The 26,435-nt window shown below is 37.6% G+C and overlaps 1 protein-coding gene across 3 annotated transcripts in view; it reads right to left on the bottom strand.

The window, feature by feature from the left end:
• The window catches only part of LOC107680101 (transcription factor Dp-2-like), a 54,232-nt gene that overhangs the window by 17,069 nt on the left and 10,728 nt on the right, over positions 1-26,435 (bottom strand). For 2 of the 3 annotated variants that reach the window (XM_016475868.1, XM_016475870.1), the window contains exons 3-6: positions 17,159-17,247; positions 10,300-10,430; positions 9,000-9,047; positions 8,785-8,817 (exon numbers count right to left, since the gene is read on the bottom strand). In XM_016475868.1, coding sequence (XP_016331354.1) covers positions 8,785-8,817; positions 9,000-9,047; positions 10,300-10,430; positions 17,159-17,247 — 301 coding nt within the window. Of the gene's footprint in view, positions 1-8,784; positions 8,818-8,999; positions 9,048-10,299; positions 10,431-17,158; positions 17,248-23,185; positions 23,318-26,435 lie in introns of those variants that run through there. The other variant, XM_016475867.1, reaches the window with a different exon arrangement.

The raw sequence follows: 26,435 nt of genomic DNA, 5'->3' as shown, positions 1-26,435 counted from the left end.
TAAAAGAAAATGTCTCACACGGCTCCGGGGGGTGAACAAAGGCCTTCTGTAGCGAATCAATGCGTTTTTGTAAGAAAAATATCCATATTCAAAACGTAATAATCACTTGAATCTAGCTTGCGCTCACTGTTGTACACAGAAGCAGTTCCTGGCGGATGACGTATGAGGTCAGCGTTGTGCATGCGCCGCTCAGAAGTGACGAACGCAGAAGCGCAGCGGAGAGATCAAAACAAAACAACAGTCACTAATTAGAAGTAAAAAACGAGGATTTGTAAAGAAGAATGTAGGATTTCGATATAAGCCAAGCGGAGACTGGTTTTCCTTTGCTAAAGTAAGGAAACTTTGCTTCCTTTGCTCCTATAAACAAACGTTGGTTTTCACGAGACACACCAGCGCATGCGCAACTCTGAACTCATACGTCATCCTCCCGGAGCTGCTTCCATGTACAACTGTTGGCGCAAGCTAGATTAAAGTGATTATTACGTTTTGAATATGGATATTTTTCTTACAAAAACGCATCGATTTGCTACAGGAGGCCTTTGTTCACCCCCAGAGCCATGTGAGACACTTTTTATTATGGATGCATGCGCTTTATTTCACTTCTTTTGGACTGATGCACTGCAACACCCGCTGACTGCCATTAAACAGCTTGGAAGGTCAAAGACAATTTTTAATATAACTCCGATTGGATTCATCTGAAAGAAGGAAGTCATATATGCCCAGGATGGCTTGCGGGTGAGTAAATAATGGGCTAATTTACATTTTTGGGTGAACTATCCCTTTAATAAAAAAAAAAAAAAGGAAATTTTAAAATAAAAAACTTAGCAGAAAGAAAATGAAGAGTGTAAACATTAGCAACAATAAGATTTGTTGCATCATGTGCATTGTTTTAATAACAATTAAACCCCTTCCAATTCTCACTACCGTAATGCAAAAGCCCTCCAAAACGCATTAATGTAATGTGAAAAAACAATTAAAATGTCAAAATGCATATATTAATATAGCCTTGTTTGTATTTAATTTAATTTATGCTGATCTGATTTTTAATTAAAAATTAATGTGTTGAAGCAAAAAATACTATATTACAGCAACGAGAATCACCACTGATAATGAGAATAATGTCACAATGCAAAAAAATCATAATAATAATAACATAGGCTTAATTTTCTTCATGTAAAATTTAGTTTTTTTTTTCTTTCAGATTTGGGGTGAAAAGTGAAAGAATGTCTTGCGATTTTAAAATAATAACAAGCACACACATGATGAGTGTGAGAGAGAAAGTGAGTGACTCAACGTGACGTCAGCGCCGCCGTCGCATGGATACAACCACACTCATTCACTCAGTCCATTCATCTCTGTCACCAATAGGAATAAAGTACAGAGAGATGGATGGTGCACGTGTTACAAATAAAACAGAACACATGAGAAAGCACTAGACTCTAAAAACACAATAAACCCAGACAAATCTAAAACTAGATTGTTATAGGTGTTCTGGGTGGTTTGCAAGATGATTGCTATGATGTTGTGGCCATTTCTAGGGAGTTGTTAGGGTTGTTGTTAGTTGAGTGTGCCTCAAATTCCTGTGTGTAAAGCCTGATCAAACAAAAATGTGACAAAAAACATGGATTTGTTACCTTGCAAACCCTAAGTTAACAAAAACCCTAAATGTGTGATTTAATCATCTACAGCTTTGGTTGTATACTATTATATAATGATTTGCAAATAAATGGAAGTAGCATATGTTATGGTGGGGACTTGGTTCAATTCAACAGTTGTTGATTGTATTTTAAGATGGGGCGGTTGCACTTAAAAATTAATGCAAGCTTGATTGTGGAGGGGCGGCGTTCAAGCGGACCAAATGATTGGAGAAGTCTGACATATGTTCATTCACATTAAGAGCTATAAAATGCATGTACAAAACAGAGTGAATGTTTATTTAATGTCAATTTTAGAAGACATTAATGGTCGTAACAGCAAAGTAAAGTTATTGACAAAGCCATTTTGTAGGGTTTCTAACAGGCACTGATACCCATTAAAAGTTCTTTCAGCCAGTGAAATAACTCTGACGTCCTAGACGGCCTCAACAGGTGAACCAAACTGTTTAAGATGGCGGCAGAGGAAAAAAAGCTAGGGGCCGTTCACACAGAACGCATCTTTGTGTCTAAAAACACAAGAAGCAGCACTCAGGAATGTAAAAAAAAAAGTATATATATATATATATATGGCGCAGTGCAGAATGCCTCCTCTGCTCTGTTGCAGTCAAACACAACAGTTGCCATGCTAACTTGCTACTGTAAACAAAAGCTTGCAATGTTTGCCCCGCCTCTGGGGTCTTCTGATTGGTCTACTGTTTTGCTGCGTGTAAAAGTTGAAATTCTTTTAACTTGACACGGTATCTTAAAAACGTGGCACTCATGTGCGAGACGTTGCAAAAGACGTGAGACGCGAGTGCAACGGTCATACACGTCCATCTAGCGTGTTCACATAGAAAAACAATGTAAAAGTAGCAAATTTGAATGAAAAAGAACTGGAGCATTAGCAGTTTTCTAATGCAGAGTTCACACTGCATGATTTTAGCCCCGATTTTCACTCGGCGACAGGTTTTTCGAAATTGCAGACAAATGGCCGAAATCGGAGGCAAATCGGTGCTCGTTCACGTGAGTGACAATCACGCAGCGTGAATTATCAAAGATGCGATGTGAGAGAATCGCAGACGCGTCGCTGGCGCCCGTGAAATATTTGGCATGTCGGCAAACTCTGAGAACTCTGATCTCACGTGTGATCTTGGGTTATTTACTTATCACTTCTCGTGTGCGTTTGGTTGTGAAACGTAGTTTTACAGAGTTGTCGGTGATTCTTCCTATTGTAAAGTCATGCAGTGTGTTACCTCCTGTTGCCGATCCATCGTGCAATGTGAACACAGCAGCAACTGAATGCTACCCCAGAGAGTCGTGCAGTGTGAAAACAACGGTGATCCGAAGACTTTGAAAATCGTGCAGTGTGAACTCAGCATAAAAGCACAAAATATACTAGAGAGTGTGTAACCTCCTGTCGCCGATCCATCGTGCAATGTGAACACAGCAGCAACTGAATGCTACCCCAGAGAGTCGTGCAGTGTGAAAACAACGGTGATCCGAAGACTTTGAAAATCGTGCAGTGTGAACTCAGCATAAAAGCACAAAATATACTAGAGTTTTTACGTGTATGCTAAAGTACGCGAACAGTATGCATAACGTAAATTGTATCATCAGCATTGTACATGCATAGCCAGATTTTTCTAACCACACATACACTGCCGTTCAAAAGTTTGGGATCAGTAAGTATGTTAATGGAGTTTGCTCATCAAGTCTGTATTTATTTGTCCTCAGGTCCTTACACTGGCTCCCAGTTATATTTAGGATTGATTTTAAAGTACTTTTACTCATTTATAAATCACTCAATGGCCTAGGACCTAAATACATTGCAGATATGTTCACTGAATATAAACCTAACAGACCACTCAGATCATTAGGATCGAGTCAGTTAGAAATACCAAGGGTTCACACAAAACAAGGGGAATCTGCTTTTAGTTATTATGCTGCCCACAGTTGGAATCAGCTTCCAGAAGAGATCAGATGTGCTAAAACATTAGCCACAATTAAATCCAGACTCAAAACTCATCTGTTTAGCTGTGCATTTATTGAATGAGCACTGTGCAATGTCCGAACTGATTGCACTATATTTTATGTATAATCATTTTTATTTCTAATAGTTTCAAATTCATTTTAAATCAATTTTTAAATAAATTCCTTGTTTTACTGTTTTGATTATTTTTTTATGATTATTTTACTTCCTTTTATGTAAAGCACTTTGAATTACCATAGTGTATGAAATGTGCTATATAAAAAAACTTGCCTTGCCTTGATCAAAAATACAGAAAAAAATTGTAATATTGTGTAATATTATTGCAATTTCTAATATTGGTTTCCTATTTTAATATAAAAAATGTAATTTATTTCTGTAATGTAAAGCTGAATTTTCAGCATCATTACTCCAGTCTTCAGTGTCACATGATCCTTCAGATATCATTCTAATATGCTGATTTATTATCAGTGTTGAAACTGTTCAACTGTGCTGCTTAATATTTTTTTGGAACCTGTGATACTTTTTTCTTTGATTCTTTGAATAAAAAGTTAAAAATAACAGCTTTTATTCAAAATAGGAATATTTTCTAGCAATATAAGTCTTTACTATAATTTCTTTTATCCATTTAACACATCCTTGCTGAATAAAAGTATTGTCTTAAACAATGTACTGACCCCAAACTTGTGTATATTGTAACAATATTGTGAATAAACGCTGTTCTGTTTAACTTTTTATTTATTGAAGAATCCTGAAAAAAAAAATATCACAGGTCCCAAAAATATATATATTTAGCAGCACAACTGTTTTCAACACTGATAATAAATCAGCATATTAGAATGATTTCTGGAGGATCATGTGACACTGAAGACTGGAGTAATGATGCTGAAAATTCAGCTTTACATTACAGAAATAAATTATATTTTTTTATATTAAAATAGGAAACCAATATTAGAAATTGCAATAGTATTTCACAACATCACAGATTTGTTCTGTATTTTTGATCAAATAGATACAACCTTGATGAGCATAAAAAACTTATTTAAAAAACAAAACGAATTCGAATTCGAAAAACAGTCTAATTAGACTACTGGAGACGTTTCAGAGTTTATGTGAGGGGTTAAGAGATAGAACTTTAATTTAAACAGGTACAAATACATTTTATTAGTCATAACCTCTGGAGAGAAATACTGCAGATGCTGAACAAGGATGAGACTTCCTATTGTGCGTGTCGAAAGGCGCTGTGTGCATACGCAAGTGTTTGCATCAAAACTGAAGTATACTCTGGGCTTCACAGACACCAGCGGGTTACATAATCCGTGCCGTGCCGCACTAACTGGAATTACTCTGTTGTTACACACGCGGAGATGCACTGTCTGATGTCATACGCATGTGGTGCGTGTAAACGCTTGTGAGAGATAAAACAAAGACATGGCTCAGGGTTCGATGGTGTGCCAAGCCAAGCACACAAACGCGACTGGTCCGGAGGAGAATTCATTCATTCTCTTTCTCTCTCACACGCAAGCAGTATAAATAACACAACTGCACTGTGGGGTGAATTATGTAACCGGCGCTCAATGAAGGAGAGAGGTGCGGGGAAACAGGAGGAACACGGAGAGAGAGGAGGAACACGGAGAGAGAGGGGAGGGAGCAGCGGCAGCTGATTGGGGTTTCAGTCGTCAGGACAAATTAGTTCCAGACCCCCAGCTCAACAAAATTCGTCCCTAATTGACTGAAAGTACTGCAGTGGCATAAGAGGGATGCTCACGCAGCTCTGTGACGGAGAAGAGCGCACGCATTCACACACGCGAGCGGCTCTCGCAGGTCCTCGTGTGTAACATACATGCACACACACACCGATTTCTGCTTAGCAACAGTGCCGAGATGTGCCCCCTGTGAAGAGTGTTTCAGCATCACAGAAATGCAGTCTCAGGACAGAAAAGAGAGAGGGAGGGCTGAAAAAGAGGAGGGGGAGGGAGATTCATCTGACCTTTACGCAGGAGAAGACACATCTGCCAGAATGCAGCAAAAACGAGAAGAGGCTCAGGAGAGTCACAGAAGGGCAACGATGTGTGTCTGTGCTTGATTGCAAAGTAAAGCTATTTATAATTTGAGTGGGCCTAAACAGGAAATAACTAGATTAAATCAGAATACAAAATTGCATGCATTTAATAATTAAGGATGAAGTGTGTTTTCCACAGCATTAAGCACCACTGTAAAATGAATGACTGTTTTCAAACAGGTTTCCTGAACACTCCCCCTTGTCTGTTACTGGTCATAAACAGATAGCCCCGCCCCAAACTCAATATTTCGGGCTGGTCAGGATGTCCTGACCGCATCACAGAGCTCGTACTGCTTTGGAAACTAAATCAAAATTATTTTGGGGTAGAAGATACAATTTAAAAAATGTGTCATTTTTGCTCATTTTTAGTAACTAAGTAAAAAATGTGAGTAAAATAAGGGAAACTGTGAAAATAAAAGAGGGTTCAATCCGTAAAAAATTTAAAAAAAAGCGTAAAAACATATTATTGAAAATGTGATTTAGTCATTGAAGGGGTCATAGGATGCTACATGCACTTTTACAAGTTGTTTGAACTGAAATGTGTGTTGGCAGTGTGTGTACACAACCACCCTATAATGATAAAAATCCACCCAGTGTTTTTTTTTTAATCTACTAAAATCTTTACCCCTTTCTCAAATCGAGCTGATCTCAGATGCCTGTCTGTGTGACGTCACACAGACAGGCCCCTCCCACGATAGTTTGATTGACAGTAGCGTTTCAGCACAGACTGGACTGGTGTCTTACCTTAGCTCCGCCCTGAGTGAGCTGTCATCAGTCCACCATTGTTTCACCGCCGGAGCGGTGACTCCTAAGCGATTGAGGTGTTCTGTTGTTGGATGTAATAATGAACACAGCAGTCATCATTTACTCCTGACATCTGAGCCGCTGAAGACGCAGTGGATTCCCTTTGTTTTTGAAGGGAATGCGCCCCCCGATCTACCTAAATGCATCTATGTTCACGTGAATTATTCGTGATCCAGCTTCACCTACAGAAGAAGTGAGTATAAGGTTTTGTAATGAATCTTTGCAAATTGCCTTTCCTAATAATGTGCTAATTAGCAAGTTTCACAATGAATGCGGCTAAAGTAAACAGTCTCTCTGAGAGCAGCTGGAAGAGAGGGGCGGGGTCAGCAGAGCTCATTAACATTTAAAGGAATATGCTATAAAACGGATCGCTCTGAAAAAAGGTGTTTTTACACTACCATTGAGAAATTTTAACCAAAGTAGGTTACAGACTTTTCATTAAGACCCTAAAGAATCATATCAACTTGTGGAAAATGGGCATCCCATTACAAACCAATATATTAAGCGAGTGTGTTTAGTGAGAAAATATTAATAAATAAATAAACTGCTATATACATATGCACGCTGGCCTATTGACACTTCTCCATATGTTTTCTTTGATCAGACAGCTATCAGATCGCGAAAAGACCAGGCATAAACGCCCTCAGAAACAGATTTGAGATGGATTGTAATCTGGTCACATAAACCACTTCAGGAGGTTTTTTGAGATGCATTCCTGACACAACTGGACACGTGTAAAGTGTGTTATACCGGCTCCCCGCTACCACAACATGCATCTCCACAGATAATGATGCAAATGAAAATCATTGTTCAGCGTCACATCTTCAATCTGGGGAATCTTTGCATGTTCAATCCATAGTTAACTTAATTAAAAGTGGTGAACGCTGTTGCGGTCTTTGAGCTTGAAATCAGCAGACAATAATACAATGCAGTGATATGTTGCTTTCGGTGACATAAATTAAAAAAAATGTGCATATAGTGCGGGAACTGAAAAATGGAAGGAGATATTTTAAAGAATGTTGGTAACCAAACATGTTGCTGTTGGTTTTTTTTTTTTTTTCATACTATGGAAGTCAATGGCTATCGTCAACTGTTTGGTTGCCAACTTTCTTCAAATATCATCTTTTGTGTTCAACAGCTGAAATAAAGCCATACAGGTTCGGAACAACTCGAGGGTGAGTAAATGATGACAGGATTTTCATTTTTGGGGTGAACTGTCCCATTAACAGGAATTAATCATAAACTTGATTTATATATGTAAAAGCCAATATTTAGATAAAAATAATATTGATGATTATGTAAAGAAATATTAAAAGTGCAGTATATAATATTAAAAGCTAGAGGCTGAAATGGCTACAGCAGTCCAAATTCTAAATATTAGAGAGAGTTGTTTCTCCCGCTCACACGGGTTGCCAGATTGACGACAGGCAATAGGTACGAGAGCAATGGAACGCAGCGACTTTAATACGTCTCTTGTCAGAGAGGATTTTAGAAGGATACTGAGGCTTTTTAGGTCGGGTAGAATCCGTGATCTCTGAACTGGTTCATTTGCTGGCTTCCATGGCTGCAATGCACTGTTTTCCACCAACTGGCAACCCAAGGTTTTGAAATAAACTGGGACGGAGTCACACCGACCAAAACAAAAACAGACATTCCATCACAGAACATACATTTCTAAGTAGAATAACTGGCTGTAGCTTGTTTGTTGGAGAAACATGTATGTGAACTTAGCTTGTTTCCTAAATATCTGTAAACATATTATGGTATTTTTTATGCATCAGAACAGTCAAAAAAATTACATGCAGCACCATTAAGGACTCAGTGTCCAACAAGCCGAACAGAGAAGCACCACAGTAACACATCGTGTGATGGAGAGGAACTAATACAGCACTGCACATGAACACTTGCAGATAGCACAGCGTTCTCTGTGAAATGTAGCACTGAGTTTGTCAGAGAACCACTGCTGCTCCATTTCATCGTCAGAGTCGAGCGCAGATGCAAACACGACATTAATCATGTTCAATTAAGACAGAGAAGCAGCTGAAGAAGTGTGTGTGTGTGTGTGTGTGAGAGTGAGTGTGTCTGTATGTTAACAGAGAAACTCATTAAGGACACAGGAGCTCTGAAACACAACTGGGTTTGCAGCTGTGATCCTCCACCGTCCTGCAGAACATCTGAGCCTCATAAATCCTAGTGAGACTACAGCGCTCTCCTTCTCTCTCTCTCTCACACACACACACATCCATTTAAAGACGTGTGGCTTTTAATCCCAGCGTCCCCCAACACAACTCGTTTACCTGGACGAGGAATCACTCGAACACAGTCCATCCCTGTAAAACACACATTTTAATATTTCCACACATTCTGCTGAAACGTCACAACTCTTTTTTTTTCTAACTCTCTATAATACGTTTTTTTTTTATTTTATTTTTTTATACAAAATCACTTTCAATTTTTAAAAACATTATAAACATGATTTTTAAAAATGTAAAACGCGGCAAGAGATGCCCACCTGTCTGAGTAATAGGAATCAATGTAGTCATGTGTCCTTTTTTTGTTTCTACGACGAAAAGGCCACAATTAGTCAACAAATACACAAAGTTTGAGTTTGCCAAAAATATCTGAATTCTATTCTGCATAAAATATATATGGCTTTTATAAGGTTTAAATAAGGTTAAACACCAACAAGTCAATGTTCTTCAAAAACTCAAGCAGAAACATCTTTCATTTTCAAATTTACATCACAGTGTGAAGGGAATCACGGAATCCATAAAAATGGAATTTACAGTAGAATGTCACAGAATTTTAAATCTAAAGTAGGGCTGTACATCATGATTTGATTAAAACAGACTATTGTCGTTCAGTGGTAAACCGTGAAAAGACTGCTATTTAAATATGAAGTCTGTTTGTTCTTTCTCTGTGTGAGTGAGTGAGTGCTGCAGCTTTAGCTGCTACACATACTCCAGCACAAGTGTATTATTTTCAGCATTATTAAAGGACTACAACTTTATTTTTTTAAGGAATATCACAATTTTACTTCCAAGTTTTAATTTGAACAGTAACCCTCTGTTGTGCAGCATTTTGTTTCCCCAAAAAAGCATTGTTAAAAATGAATTTGATTATATTTGAAAATAGTACATTTTTAATATTTTATGCCAATTGATTACCAATTTTTTTTGTTATAAAACCATACAAATTAAAATAGACAACACAGAATAAATATATAAATATAAAAAAATAATAATAATAAATTACATTGATTAGACATGCTTTTTAGCATGAAAACGTAATTAAAACAATTAAAACAGAAAGAAAAAGGGGAACACAGAATTTGAGAAAAAATAAAGCTGTAATTTGGGGGAAAAAAATAAAATATAATTATAATTACACTTTTCATTATTTTTTTGTTAAATTGTTTAAGTTTAATTATCTAAATTAATTATACAATGCTTTCTTGCTAAAATTGACTTTAATCATTAAAATTAAATCCAGAAAAATTATAATGAAAAAAAAAAAAAACATAATTCAAGCGGGGAAAAAAAACCAATTGGGAAAAAATGTAATGTATTTTACAAGGCCCTAAAATATATAATTTATTAAACTTTTAAGAAACTGATGTTAAATTGTAATGATTTCAATTAATTAGAAGTGTTTTGCTTTTTACAAAAATTTACATCAATCATTAAAATGGAACACAGAAAAAAAAAAGGAATACAGAACAAATTTTTTTTTTTCATCACTTCACATGAGGACAGTAGAGTGGCATCATGTAGGGTGCGCTTTGCATGAGAAACGGGTGTGTGTTCTCTCACCCCGGGGTCCACTCGTCGCCCTCGGGAGGGTGCGCTTGAGTAACCATGGCCACCGGTGTTGTGTGCGGCGTAAACGGGCTGCCGATGAGGATACCTCCAGGATGAGACTCTCTCTGCGGTGTGCTTAAAATCTGCAGAGAAAAAAAAACAAGTGCAGGGTTATGCAAATCCTAACTGAAGATTGTCTGAAGACAAGTTAAGACCAGTAGAGAGTATCACTGTGCTTTATTGGGTTTGGCCGGCTGTTTTGGCAGTCTGGCAGATGCCGTAACTGCACCATTAGGGGAGAAATAAACCTGTTTCTCCCCCATAATTCAAAGATGGCAGCATCCAGGTTGTGCGCTTCCAGCGAGTGCCTGCCATTGAGATGAATGGGAACGCTAACAGATCGCTGTGCTTCAGGCGACCTCCAATCCAGCGCTGCTGACAGGCACCTGTTCTGGAGCACATGTAGATGAGCTGTGCTGCTGTACCAGGGCCTCCCTGAGTGCATTTCTATCCAGCAGCCTCTCTGCTAACCTGAATCTGTGTGCTGCAGCCCCTGGGGAGAGCAAAAACGCCTCCTGCAGCCCAACCACTGCAAGGACATCCTCATCCATCAGCGCTGCCTCACAGATGATTTATCCTCCTGCTGCTCCTCAGGATGTATCGGGAACGGCACTCTCCATCATCTCTGCAGTGTGCAGTGCATAGCAGGCACTTTGTGTGGTTGAATGGAATGCATCGGATCATCTGCTATTTTTGTCAAAATGTGCAGCATCCAGCATATTGCACTGAATACTGGATCCGACTATGCAGTGAATAGTGAACAAGCGGTACAGCCACAGTTTGTTACATTTATTATTAATTCAACTTATTATTAGGGGGAAAAAAAATCTAATAAAAAAATTTGAATATTTACGTATAAATTGCTTTAATATATAGAACTGTTTCTTTTATAATATAATCCAGTAATTTGACATTAATTAAAATTAAAATGTAATTAATTAAATTAAATAAAGCATGCAGTACAGGGCTCCAGACTACCAATTGAGAGCAGTGGCACCAGTGCCACTAAGTTCTACAAATGGTGGCGCCAGAAGCAGATTTGGTAGCGCTGGGGGTGGTGTGCGGGAGTATTAAAATATAGATCATTTAATCATAAAATTACTATCGTTTTGCATTAATAAGTGCAGTTACTAATAACATTACATGACAATTTCTTGTTTATTTTTCTTTTGTTTATTGTTTATACAGATTTGACAGTAAAGCACTAAGCTTGAGTTAAGATGCATACAAAATTTACTTTTATTAACAACAGTAATAGGTGCAAAATCTAATTTTTATATAGAAAAATTATATATTCCACTCTTATTAAATGTACCATTATTCTAGTATATGGAACTGACCAACTTCAGTGATTATGTGTGATTTAGTAGCAAATTGAAGAAAAGTTTGTTTTTCAAGGCACTTTGTGACTTTTCTTCATACACAAAAAAAGTGTAAAATTCTGACAAAATCTGATTTCTTGATGATTTGATATTTTATAATAGTGATTTTATCATTTCAAAATATTAAGCTACAAAATGTAGAAATGAATGGCTAATAAGCCAATAAGTGCTCCTCTGCTGCCGTCTACTGGTTATAATTGTGATTTGATGTATTTTTTACATTTTACATAAGTGTTTGTTTACTACAGGTCAACCGATATGGGCTTTTCACTGGCCGATGCCAATATTTAGAAATCAGAGCAGCCGATATATTTATATTTGCCCGATTTTCTTTTTTTTCCCCATTCATCTCATAAAAGTGAGTTTGAGCAAATGATTATTGCAGGGTACAAAATAGTAATGGTAGTAGTAGCCCAATTTAGAGTAATAATACATGGCTCAAAACTTAAGCACCTTCTCAAAACAGTTCTGAAGGATGCTTTTTGTTTATGTTTGCTGACAGACACCAGTGTTTCTCACAGACTGCAAATTCATTCTCTGCCAGCAGGAGGCGCTTTGGGAGCTGGAGATATAGCAGTTTCCCCGGTAAAGGCTGTAATCAAATAATCGCTGCTCACAAACGCTATCAGGCATTACAGGAGAGACGAAATGAAAATGACATCGAAGCTTTTCTGAAGACGGTCGGATTAGCACAGCCAATAACCTATAGCAGGGCAATTGCTCAAATCATTTATTCAATGAAGTATAAGCCTTTTGGGAAATCTATTTGTGGCGATAAGTTTTGATATTGTGACGAGCCGCCACAAATAACTCAATGTATAGGAAACACTGGACACTGCTATAAGTCAAATGGCCAAGTGATAACATAAATAAAAGATTTCACACATATTGCACTGCCTGCTGCTCATAACTGCTTAAGAGTGCGCTGGCCACGAGCGATGACATCGTGGAGGCTATTGTCGGACCCACAGACACATTTCATGAGGAAAGTTAACGTGCACGTTATAATCAGCCCAGAAGTTTCGTCTGAATTGAACGTGTTTCTTTTGAAATTGAACTTGTTGCACTTATGAATATGATAACTTTCCGGCATCAATTCTAGTAGGGTAAAACGTAATCCCACTTTCGAAACGGTCTGTTTTGCCCTGCCATTAGCTGAAGCTGTGTGTGAACAAGTCGCGGCTGCTGCAGCCTGCAGAGTGTGAGCTGCTCCGTCTCACGCAGCCAGAGGGAGTTCTGCAACAACGCTTAGCTGCCCGCCAGTGCGCCTGCCTATAAATCTGCCTAATTTGCAGCACAATCGGCCGATGCCGATTAATTAAAAAATGCCCAAAATCGGCCGATTAATCGGTCGACCTCTATTGTTTACCACAAAGTATATTTTGGTCATCCCATTATAAATAACAAATAACAGAGCTTTAAAGTGCTGGAAATAGTTGTGTGAAATGCTTGAAAGTCATTGAAAAGTGCTTGAATTTCTCTCTCAAAAGGTTGTACAAACCCTGAAATGAATGATGTAATGCATTGACTATTTCTACCACAACACCATGGTTAAAGTTAGCGTTATCGCTTCTGGTTTCCTGACGTATGTCAGCGCTGTTTATAACAGAGAATTCTGTGCAGAATTTGAATGATTCTCACTAGATCTCGCAGCAACCTTATCACTGTGCGGCGAATTCAAACGCTTCTCACTGGATCTCGTAGCACTGTTGCATCTGTGCAGTGTCGCGAAATCAACTTTGGCTCCCGAGTAAAGCTCTTCTGAGCTCGGACAAGTTTGTTTGTGTCGAGGTGCGAGCTGATAAACGGTCCGCGCGGCGCAGCTGAAATGTAGCTCGGTTTAGTTTCGCTTTCGTTTCGTTTGGCGTTTGTTGTTTCTCAAATGCAACAGAAATGGCAACGCTTATGAGTTGGACAACGCGGTGGTCGCGCCAGTGCTACCGCTCACAAAAATTAGTCGCAGTGGCAGAAAAAATGGTCGCAGTCTGGAGCCCTACAGTATAATGTGTTCATGTCATTGTTATTTTAGTATTATTTATATATTATTGTAAAATTAATTACATTTTGGCTTATTTTCAGTTTTATTTTAGCTTAGGTTGTCGTAACTTTCTTAAGTGCTTTTGTCATTTGTATTATTATTTTATTAAATATTTCTATATAGCTTTATGTACAAACTGACAAAACACATTTCCACTGTGATGAATGAATGAGCAATTACAAGTACAGCCCCAAATTTTTAACATCATTTGATATATCAACTTCGTTTAAATTAATGAAATTAATTGTTATTGTTATTATAATCATTATTATTTAAATAAAAAATGTTTTTAATTCAAATGAAAAATTTCAAAATCTATGCATGAATTGCATTTAAATAGTTTCATGTATAATATGCTAACTGACAAATTCAAGCATGCAACATAATACTGACATAGTGTCATTTTAGTATTTTATATATATAGTATTAGTCTCATATTTTAGTAGTTTTTTAATATAGTAGTAGTTTTATGTTATATATAATATATTTATATATTATTATAGTATTTATTTTATTTTGAAATAGCTTTTACTTTTATATTTTCAGTTTTCATTTTAATTTGAGCAATTTTATGCTTGTTTATAATTTTTATTACTTTTTTCCATATATTTTAATATTAGTTTGATTCATTTGATTTAATGTAATTATTTGATTGAATTAAATGTTTTCATTTATTTTATTTTAGTTTTAGTCATTTTAGTACTTTAACTTATTTTAGTTAGCTGTCAAGGCAACATTTCTTTTTCGTCACTGGATCATGCAGCATACTACTCTTTTAAATGTGTATCACTGCATACGTTTGACCTTCTACAGTAGCAGTATACAGTAAGCAATCGTAGCATCTCTCTCACCCTGTTACTGCGGTCTCTGGTGTGTTAATGGATATAAGGGTGACACTGAGAGTGGAGGATGTGATCGTGAGTGATATCTGCTCAGTGCGTATCGAAACAACGAGCGAGTGAGGGTCTTAACGAGGGTCTCTCATGCCATCCACTCGTTCATAAGCTCATTAGCTCCTTTCACTGCCCCTCCGCCATCACATTCTTCAGGAAGCTGACCTAAAAATTGCTTAATTGTAGTTTTCTGTTAAGCTAGAATAGGATGAAATAGTTTAGCACTGAAAAAAAAAAAAACACACATTTCACCTTTAAACGTATGCATTTACTAGGGGTTGAACGACTTCTGATTTTTTGAAGTCGACTTTTATGTGATGAAAGTCGAGTCGAAGTCGACTAGTCGCTGATGACGTCATTAATGAACAAATAAGTCTGGGGCTGTGACAAACTTTCTCACAGATTTCTGCTCGTTCTAAATCAGATACAGATAAAGTAGCACAGTAAAGATTACATTCATATGAATGCATTAGTGAGAGCGATTGCGTGTGTGAATTAATTCTACCTGCCAGCGTCTCTCTACTAGTAGTGAAGCCGTGGGATTTAATAATTAAGAAATATATGCTTGAACTTTTCAGTTTCTAAACAATTTTATTGAGAAATCACAGAACAGTGTTGACAATACATTTCCACGCTGAATGATTCTGTGCGCGTGATGTACGAGCTACTGTCTGTAATGTGTGTGCGTTACAGTGCAGCAGCGCATTAGATTAGAACGGCGATTAACTTACCTGTACAACAAGCTGTTTAAAACGTGCATTCTCCCATTCAATTTCGAGCATTCAGTAATATAATCTCACGTCTTGTGGAGCGCTTTCAGAGTATGCATTTATTTGTCATTTTAACTGTTTGGAAACAGAGCGTAAATGTGGAAGTCCTTCAAAGATTTCTTATCCTGTTGCGCCCTCTATAGGACCAGCTACTAGACACCGTCAAGCTTAAAGCGTCATGACAGAGCATTGAAGTCGACTAGTCGATTAGTCGGTGCAACCCCTAGCATTTACAAAGAAGCTACTTCCTGACAGACGTTCTAGGTTTCCTCTTACAGCAACGTCTCACTCCTTCGTGTGATTCCATCTTTTCTACATTCCTTTCTTTTGTTCAGCTCGGTGCAGCCACACTGACCCATAAACACCCTGCTCTCTCCATCCCCCTCTCGTTATCTGTTGTCTATGTACAGCAGACAAGCTCATGCAGTAAAGCCAGTCTATCACTGTCAGGATTTCACTGCCCACTACTGGATACAGCAAGAACTGCAGCACAACTGTCCCATCTACAAACATAACTCACATGTGCTCTTATTTTCCCTTAATATCTTCCTGTCCTAGTTTTTATAGTTTTGAACGATGACTGAAAACTTGTGTAATGGACACTTCTTGTGTTTATTGCCATCTTATGATGACTCGCTTGTTTACTGTAAGTCACTTTGGAAAAAAGCGTCTGCCGAATGAATAAATGCAAAATGCAAATAACTCACACAAGGAGCTAGGATTTGTGAACAAGACAGGCAAAGTTAAAATGTTTAGTTATTTATTGGTAACACTTAACAAAAATATCTCATTAGTTGACTTTAATGAATTAACTAACATTAACTCACAATGACCAACACATTTGTTACAGTATTAATAAATACTGTAACAAATGTATTGCTCATTGTAAGCTAATGTTAGTTAATGCAACTTTGTTTAAGTTAATAAAAATACCCCCCCCCCTTCATTTTAATAATGTATTAGCAAATCTTGAAATTAATATTAAGCTTATTAAGTATTTTCATTGTTAGTTCTAGTTAACTAATGTTAACAAATGGAACATTATAAAGTGTATAATCCTATTATTATTAATCCTATAATCCTTTTATTTCTTTGTGAACATCGTGTTGGTTTTTGTTTTGTTTTTGTGACCATTAAGCTTCCTAAAAACTATGCCATTGGTCCAGTTTCACATCTGCTCCTTGGGTTGTGAGTACAGTTTTATGACAAAAATATATTCATACAGTTTGTGATTCAAAACTAAATAGCAAAAATGACAACAGAATTGAGACGTTTGGTTGATTTCTGGTGAATCATTTCTCTCAAATGGTGCATTTCAATGAATCAGTTCACTGATAAACATGTTTACTGAAGTATTTTACATACATTTATGCTTTACACATAGATAAATATTGATGTTTATTACATTTTTTTTTATATCATAGCATTTAAAAATAAACACGCATTGTGTTTTGCAGATTTAAAATGCAGATTTACTTCTTGCATACTAGTGGATTCTCAGTTATGGTTCCTCTAAATCATTTAAAATCTTTACAAAACAAACATAAATGCCCATGAAATAAAATGTGTTGAAACTGCATATAGATGCACACAGAGTTTTCCCAACTGGTGAATACATCAAAAATGGTCACAAGAGTAAATCAGGACGCCAGCAGCCTTAGTTTAATCTGTGTGTTTGGGACACTATGAAGTGCATGTTTGTTGTTGGTGTGTTTGTGTGACACTAACCATCTGCGCTCCCACATTGGAGTTGACTGTTCCTAGTGTGATCTTGGTGGCTGGGCTGTAGCTGGATGGTGTTACCAGGGAAATGCTGCCTGCAAACACAAACACAGTCAAGCTGAAGTTCACAAATAAGAGCTGAGAGCTCCTGAGAGGAAAACACATTTCACAGAGCAGCAGAGGCCTGAATGGATCACAGAATTGACAGAATGGAAATGAATTAGTTCTCTCAAGCAGATTAAGTTTTACAGCCTGTTTGCAAAGCATAAAAGCCACTCACATTACTTGGATGTAGTGATGTAATGTTGTGCTTTTACAACAGAAAAAAAAAAAATCTGCCAATTCAGCAGCATCAGTCCTGAAAAATGACTATTTACTGGTGAATCATGCTGGTCAATAATTAAAAAAGATAAAAACTGAATAAAACACATTCTGATGAAGTTGCGTAAAGTTGCATGTTCTGTTTCTCAAACTCTTTTTATGACGAGACGCATGTTTTCAAACTCTATGGAGCAAGTTGTTACAAGTGAAACCTGTCATCAATCAGTCCATTACAGGCTTTGCAGTAAAAAGTAAAACAATTATGACATGCAAAAGAAATCAAACTGCTGAACCGAAGCACTGTTCAGTGTATCAAACTGAACTGAACTGCTCTGAATTGACAAAAAATTATTTTAAATCTGAACAGACTTGCGGTCAACTCATATTGTACTTCAAGTGCTTTTCCTCTGCAGTGCATGTGGGAGTGATTGATTTCCCACTGCTTTCAGTCAGATTCAAAGAGAAATGGGTGGCCTTAAAAACATATCTGGACACTTTAAATAATAAATAATGATGACTTAGATAATAAAGCTGTCAAACTAAGTGGCATTGCATTTTAAAATAAATAGCATAAGGACACATTTCAAGCAAAACTTTTCACAAAATGGTTTGTCAAACTTTAGTGGAGCATGTTCATAGTTAACCCTGTAAAGCCTGACATATGAAATAAAGTTTTTTTATTATTTATTTATTTTTAAATGGAAGAGTTTACTGAACCTAAGTTTTCAAATGTGTTTTTGTTGAGTATCATTTGAAATATCAGGCTGTTATGGCTCACATTTCATATGGAGATCAAACTCAGGTTCATTCAGAGGCCCAGACTGAACAAATATATCAAATTTGGTGCAGCTACTTATATTTATATGGCTAAAAAGTAAGATGAAATTCTGATAGCTTGTAATGAAAATAAATTAGATGTTTTATAACAGTATAACAGACCACTTACATAAAATACATAAACATACATATCTTAGTCTTAGTATGTCTTAGTAAGATGATATATTTAGTGCTCAATTTTATGATTGAAGCTTTGTAGTTTTTACTGTGTACTGACGTTCTTCAAAAGTCTGGTGATCATATTTGATACTCGCATGATTTTTCTAAAAAAAAAAAAAAGTCTGGATAATCAAGTAAACCCTTCAGTACAGTACATGTTCATCTTGAAATATTACTAACAATATCAAAGTTACTTACATTTACTTTATAAAAATCAGTAAAGATTTCACAGCGAAAAGACACGACCTGAAGACGTCTTCACTATTGTACTAAAAGGCGTTTTACTCGCTTAAAGGCTTAGTTCACCCAAAAATGAAAATTAGGCTGTGTTTTACTCATCCCAGAGGCATCCTAGGTGTATATGACCTTCTTCTTTCAGACGAATCCAGTCGGAGTTATATAAAAAATTGTCTTTGATCTTTCAAGCTGTTTAATGGCAGTCAGCGGGTGTTGCAGTGCTTCAGTCCAAAAGAACTTAAATAAAAATCGCCCATCCATTAAAAAAAGTGTCTCACACGGCTCCGGGGGTGAACAAAGGCCTCCTGTAGCGAATCGATGCGTTTTTGTAAGAAAAATATCCATATTCAAACCGTAATAATCCCTTTAATGTAGCTTGCGCCAACAGTTGTACACGGAAGCAGCTCCGAGCGGATGACGTATGAGTTCAGCTTTGCACAGCTTTGCGCATGCGCCGCTCAGAAGTGACGAACACGGAAACGCAGCGGAGAGATCAAAACAAAACAACGGTCAAGAATTAGAAGTACAAATTGAGGATTTGTAAAGAAGAATGTCAGAGGATTTCGATATAAGCCAAGAGGAGACTGGTTTTCCTTTGCTAAAGTAAGGAAACTTTGCTTCCTTTGATCCTGTAAACAAACGTTGGTTTTCACGAGACTCACCGGCGCATGCGCAGCGCTGAACTCATACGTCATCCGCTCGGAGCTGCTTCCGTGTACAACTGTTGGCGCAAGCTACATTAAAGTGATTATTACGGTTTGAATATGGATATTTTTCTTACAAAAACGCATCGATTCGCTACAGGAGGCCTTTGTTCACCCCCGGAGCCATGTAAGACACTTTTTTTTATGGATGGGCGATTTTTATTTAAGTTCTTTTGGACTGAAGCACTGCAACACCCGCTGACTGCCATTAAACAGCTTGAAAGATCAAAGACAATTTTTAATGTAACTCCGACTGGACTCGTCTGAAAGAAGAAAGTCATATACACCTAGGATGCCTCGGGGGTGAGTAAAACACAGCCTAATTTTCATTTTTAGGTGAACTAACCCTTTAAATGTAAAAACTATCAGACAACTGAAAGTATGTAGCAGATTGAGTTCAACAGGTTTCAAAGTTTTGATCATGTTGATAATTTACAGTCCTTAGAAATTTGCATATCTAACATAATAATACAGCAGGTCTTCTGGTTTAAAGTGATTCTCTACACCTGTGGTTCCTCTAGGGCTCCTGTGTGAACACATCCACTAAAATCACTGCAGCATGGTTAAATGGCACTGCATAATATCTCTAAAAAGTGAGTTTTCAGTGAGTTTTGAGAAAAGCTCTAGTATAATTTCTTTGTAGATGTCACTTAATTGTATCCCTTGCAACAACATCAAACATGTTTAAGCGTGTCAGTACTGTGTAACAGTGACTCTCAGCCATGAATGTCTCCTTTAGACCCCAGTAAGTGACTGTTGTGTGTGTGTGGGATATGTGAGGGAAGCTTACAGTATGGTGGATGGAGGCCAAGACCCTAGAAACACTTTCATTGAATTCTGTGGTGTTTTCTGAATGGGAATGCAAATCATGTAAAGGTTGTGGCATATCAGATGCAAAACCATGCAAATGGACCTCGCAAACAAGCAACGGAGTGAACACACCCAGTACTGTCTGAATGAGACGACGTCCCACACACACTCCAAACACACCGTCCTGAACACGGTCAGATCTTCCAGCCGTCTGTGACGCTCACTGTGCGTCTTTGTCTGGCTACAGCTGCAGTCGAGATGTCGGACTGTGTTTACAATGTTCTGTTGACTTTATATACCAACTACCAATACAAAGCAGCTCTCATGCATTTCATTAAGTACAACAGCAGATGTGGTCATGACTCATTGAAATAAATGAAATGTGGTTATGATTGCCTCTCTAAAAGAGCGCGCTACTGAAAGTGACCAATCATAGCACAGCACACCACACATTATTAGCTACTTCATGCTAGATGCTATTAGACACTTGAGTGCATGACACCCAGATACATCTTTCTATCTATTTTACTGATTATCCATCAATGATTTTTCAATGTTTCAAACTCTCAAATTTCATTCAAATCGAAGCTGTTTGGCATCAGTGCCGTCAAACCTGGTACGACACATGCACCTTCCGCCATGTGCCAATACACACATACACACAAATTACATTTAAAGTCGGTCTGAAACAGAAATTATGATCGTCCACTCACGGGACAGGACTTGATTTTGTTTATCAGGAATTGACTGGATAATTGTCGTTTCCTAATTGTGATTGTTTCATGTGGGTGTCAGACTCCTCTGGCTGTCAGAAAGCCTTATTGTTCTGCCCTCACGTTAATGATCAAGTCATCAGAAAAGCGTTGTCGTTTCTGATGAAAGATTATGCAGGAACTCTTTATAAATGATGTGCACAGATAAATCATTTACAATAAACACTGTAATATTCCATGAAAACAATAAGAATTGTCCAGTTTGATTTGACTTATAAATGTAGATTGCCGATAATCGGTTCAACCGATATTTTCCCTGATATTTAAGCATGTTTCCATAAACGAATATCAGTTTTGTAGTATTGGACACACCAATAAATGCACCATCTTTGGGCGTTTTGAGAACTGCAAGACTGCAAGAAACTTGCTTTAATTAAAATAACAGCCATTAATGCACAAATGAGATGTGTCATATTATTAAATAAATTAAATGTTGAATTAAATAAAACATTAATACTCTCTCTGTTGACGATGCTTATAAATATAGCCTCGGTTGATGCTCAGGGATGTCCCAGCATGGCCACCATATGTAGCTTTTAAGAAGATCCACTCATTTAAAACTAAATTATTTTAACATTAACTGCATAACTTTCGTCAAAAATTATCTCGCAGATAAACAGTTTGTTCAGTTCAATGCTAACAACTGTGACTAAAACAAAAGTGAAACAATCGGTTCTGCATATTGGTTATCAAGATATCGGTGCAAATAATCAGTGCATATCGGTGCAAATAATCAATATTGTTTATTAAAAAAATATATCATTCAATTTCTATTTATGAGCTGTACTGGAGACGACAACATATTTCATTCTGTTCCTCAAACACATTGTATTCATACATTTTATGGGTATTTTTTCATCCTTTTTAAGGCTTGACAGCTTTCATTTATGGAAAAAGTGGTTCAGCTATTCCTTCTGTGTTCTGTGGAAGTCAGTCATACAGCTTTCAAAGAACATAAATGATTGTGAGAACTGTCAAAGTAATTTTTAAGGGCAACCTTTCTGTAAAATTTCAAACCCAGTTCAAGTATTTCATATTGAAAGGTAAGAAAGTGCCAGAGTGGTCTGAATGAATCGTCACAATCTGCTCCAGATGGTGAGTGTACAGCAGCAGGACTGGCTGCAGTCTGAAGGGGTTTTGTGCGAGGTCTCAGCGGAGGAATGCCTCAGTGCCACACGCTCTTTACAGCAACAATGATCAAAGCCACATTAGAATACAGCTGAGCAGCAGCCCGGGACACACACACACAAATATTGAGCCCAATGTGTGCGCTATATCATAAACCACACACACAGTGTGCTCAGCGTAACACAAATGCATGATACACACAGATGAATGCAAGTGCATAACGGAAGACATCAAAAAGAAAACACTGCTATACATGGGCCAAGACAACAGGAGGAAAACACACAGTTACTTCCTGGGGCAGCCCAAACAGACTCCAGCGCTTGCTCAACATGACTCGAAACCACATCAGTGCCTGAGAAACATCAGAGAGACTCTCACCAACGACCAAACACAACAACCCAGCTCTGCAGCGACAAAAACACTCGCTTAAACACATATCTGGAACCACATTACACTCTTAAAAATAAAGGTTTGGGCTACATTTCAGCAAACGGTTCTTAAAAGAAAACTTTTTTTTCTTATTGTGAAGAACATTTTAATAAAGAACCTTTTTGCACACTTTAGAACGTTTAGTGCATTTGAAAGGTTCCACTGATGTTAAAGGTTCTTTATATAAAAAAAGAACCTTTATTTATAAGAGTGTGGAAAGCAATAACAAGCTTCTTTTTAAAAAAGAAAAATAAAGAGGTATTTTCTTTATAAAGCTATTTGAAAAGTTATATAAAATTATACAAAGTTTGTACCTTCCTCTTTACCTGTTTGTTTATGAAGCGGCACGACAAGCGCCTCCATATTTCACCTTTAACTATTCCTTTCCTAATAAAAAGTTCAAGTTCTAGTCCCGCACACAGACTGGATGTCTGCTTCACCCCTCCCCCTGAACACAGAACCGTGGATGAACTTCCACAGTGACCCAGAGAGAGAGAGCGAGAGAGAGAGAGTGTGTTCCTCTCAGCATGCCGTCCCTACACACGTGCAGCCTTCCCAGCTGCTCCGACACAATCCCTGAATGCCTCAACAAAGAGAGCGGCAGAACGGAAAAAAAGCATGGGTGCAGGATTTACCTGAAGAGGAGTGGAGAGCATGTTTCGAAGGCAGGCTGGGACCTGGTGTCCCTCTCTTTCCCTGTGTGTCCCTTTTGTTACCATTCAGTGGAAACTTGAGAGGCTGGCCAGGCATTGCAGAGCGAGCGCAGAGGGAGTCCACCCGGCCGCACTCGGACTTTCACCCGTGCCGGGTGGGAAACGCGCTCAATGAGAGAGTGTGCGTGCCTGCTGCAGGACGTCCAACCTCCGTATGCGCACAGATGCCGGCTTTCTCACAGCTCCTGCGGGCCGCTCAGAGAGCAGGTGGAGCGATTGCTCTGGCCTGGACTGATCTGAGAGCAGTGGAAAGCCCCAGAGAGCAGGAGAACTGAATAGATGTGTGGCTGCACAATGGAGCGGCCTGAACACGTTGACACGCTGAGCTCGCGCCATAAGACCGGCGTGACCAGCAGCACTGGAGGAAAGCACAACTGGACGGGTGCACGAGTTTTATTTGGCACCCAAGCGACATTGGAAACGCACAACTGGATGAGTGCCAGTGGCAATTAAAAAGTGTTCAATCACACACTGACTTCAAAAGACTGGAGCAACGTTAAACTACTGTAACTGTTGTCTTCATCCACACTGTAAAAAATTATTTTAATGGTAAAAGACTGTAAAAATGCCACAGTAAAAACTTGTTAAATGATTAACAGTAAGTTTCCTTACAATATACGGTGAATAACTGTAATAGATCTAACCTTTGTTTTCGAGAAAGTAGCCTCAGATTCAACACTCATAGACTGTGTCTGAAATCACACCCTACAGCCTCATTCACTATTCCCTACATTAGTTCACTATATAGTCCACTAGACAAAGTGATTGAAAACAAATGAGTGAATTCAGACACCGATGAACAGCTGCTGTTAACAAGCAGAATCACTGAAGGAAAGAGCAAGAAACAAAACTACAACTGACTTCCAGCCACAGCCTTAGATGAAATTAACCAAAATAAAACAGCAGAGGAGGATTACACAACTCCACAAACAGCATTACCAGCTTCACTCATTACTAACCAGACTCACTTTATTTCTGTCATATATCTACAAAAATTCTTTGAGAATTAACCGAGGTTTATATTGTATTGAAAATGTTTTGTTTGGCCTCACCATTTTGGCGATCAGTGGTTGCTTTAGTTGGGCTCTTGACCCTTGACTCTTTAATGTTAGTTTTTCTCTGCTGTTGTATCAGTGTATGTAATGCACATTTGTTATGACAAGAAAAGGCGAGAGAATTTATAATGAAGTGGTTTTGATAACTATTAATTAGGGATGCACCGATACCACTTTTTCCAGTACTCTACCGATACTTTTATTTTTGGTACTTGCCGATACAGAGTACCGATACCAATATTTTATTGCATTTGTAAATCTTTAAAATATTGGGTTTGACATATCCGACCGAACTACAAGCTTTCCAGTGATGTCTGTGAGAAAGGGATATTCACTCGACAAGCTCGCGTATCTGCGCTGCTGCGCGCTCAACCCACTCAGCGTGATTTGCTTACCAGCTCGCCCGCACATCAGCTATACAGGCATTAATACTGAATGTTTTATATTCATTGCATACATATACTTCGTAGACATCTTTAATCTCTAATAACTCCATTCTGCTGTCTGTTGTCGGTGTTTCTTTGTCTGAATATGGCACTTATCACATGCTGTGTGGTATCGGCGTTTGGTATCGGGGCATTTTAACGAGTACGAGTACAGAAGCTCAGTATCGGGCCCGATACTGATACCAGTATCGGTCAAAACGCGGCGCTGATGTCTTTATTTGAATGTATCTGAATGTATCTGACTGTCCTCAGAAACATGTCGTTGGCATTTGAATTTCATTTTACATATAATTCCTGATAAAGCAGAGTTTATGAGCACCGAGCTGCTTTGTGTTCAGCCGTTACCGGGAAACCGCAGTATTTCAGCGCTCCTAAAGCGCCACCTCGTGGCAAAGAATGAATTTGCATTTCCAATAAGCCTTTCTTTGTGATTATGGTCAGATCAATGCAAATATCAACTCATGTTTTTATGCAGCAAACACAGAGTTGTAAATGAGAAAGAAGTTAATGCACCTTCTAAAAATCTAAACAATTAAGACTTTATACTTAATATTTATACGTTATAAATTAAATTGACAATTTATATGCTTGATTTATCCCTTTTCATAAAAATTATCTAAAGGCTGAAATGCTGTTGTATAAGATTTTTGTTTTTGTGAAAACCTGTATCTGAACTGTAAATCATGTAATTTTATGGCTCAATACTGTATGTTACCATAGACATTGTCCAAGCCCACTCATACTGTGTTCATTTTTACTTGTGCAGCTGTTAAAATGGGTCATAAATTGCCTTACATTTATTTTAAAAAATTCTGCAGATACCCTGTAAATAGTGAAATAAAATTCATTCCTTCATATTTGTTGATATTTGTGTATTGAAAATATTTTTGATTGACATTTAAACTCCTATCTGATTTTCTATATTTAAAAAAAAAAGGTATTTTTTATTTGGGCTAGTTAAATAAAATTTTCGGGCTACCAAAATCTGAAGAGTACCTGCCCGTAGTGCTACCAGGGATTTTGAAATTTTGCGAGCCCTGGGCTGACTGTTGATGTCTGTGTGTGTTTATCACAAACACCAGTTTTATCTAATCATAGATTCTTTTGGCTTTTCTTGCTATAAAAACTGTGTTAAATAAACACAGTTAATTAAAGCAATCAAAGAAAAACTATTTTTAAAAAGTCAAGATTCAAGAGCCCAACTAAAGCAAACACTGATTGCCATTATGGTGACTTCAAATGAAAGTACAACACCTAAAATATCAATAAGAGCTTTTGTACACATATGACAGAAATAAAGTCACACTGGTTAGTAATAAGAAGCTGGTGATGCTGTTTGTGGAGCTGTTTAATCCTCCTCTGCTGAGATCTCGATCAATTTAATGTTTTATTTTCAGTTGATTTCATCTTTGGCTTTGGCTGTAAGTTGTGTTTCTCTGCTCTTGTTTCTCTTTCCTTCAGTGATTCTGCTTGTTAACAGGTGTTCATCACTAATGCTCAATCCTCTTTTAATTATCTCATTAACTTCATCACCGCTTCAGTGTCACTTCAACACTCTGTAATACATATAGCACATATAAGTGCTCTTTAAAACTGAGGATTTTGCTGTGGGATTAAAGGGGTTAAATGTGTGAGATGAAGAAAAACACACTGTGAAATGTATTTTTAACA

Source organism: Sinocyclocheilus anshuiensis, unplaced genomic scaffold (genome assembly GCF_001515605.1).
Source record: "Sinocyclocheilus anshuiensis isolate Anshui unplaced genomic scaffold, SAMN03320099.WGS_v1.1 scaffold853, whole genome shotgun sequence".
NCBI lineage: Eukaryota > Metazoa > Chordata > Actinopteri > Cypriniformes > Cyprinidae > Sinocyclocheilus > Sinocyclocheilus anshuiensis.
This window is presented reverse-complemented; position numbering and strand designations above follow the sequence as displayed.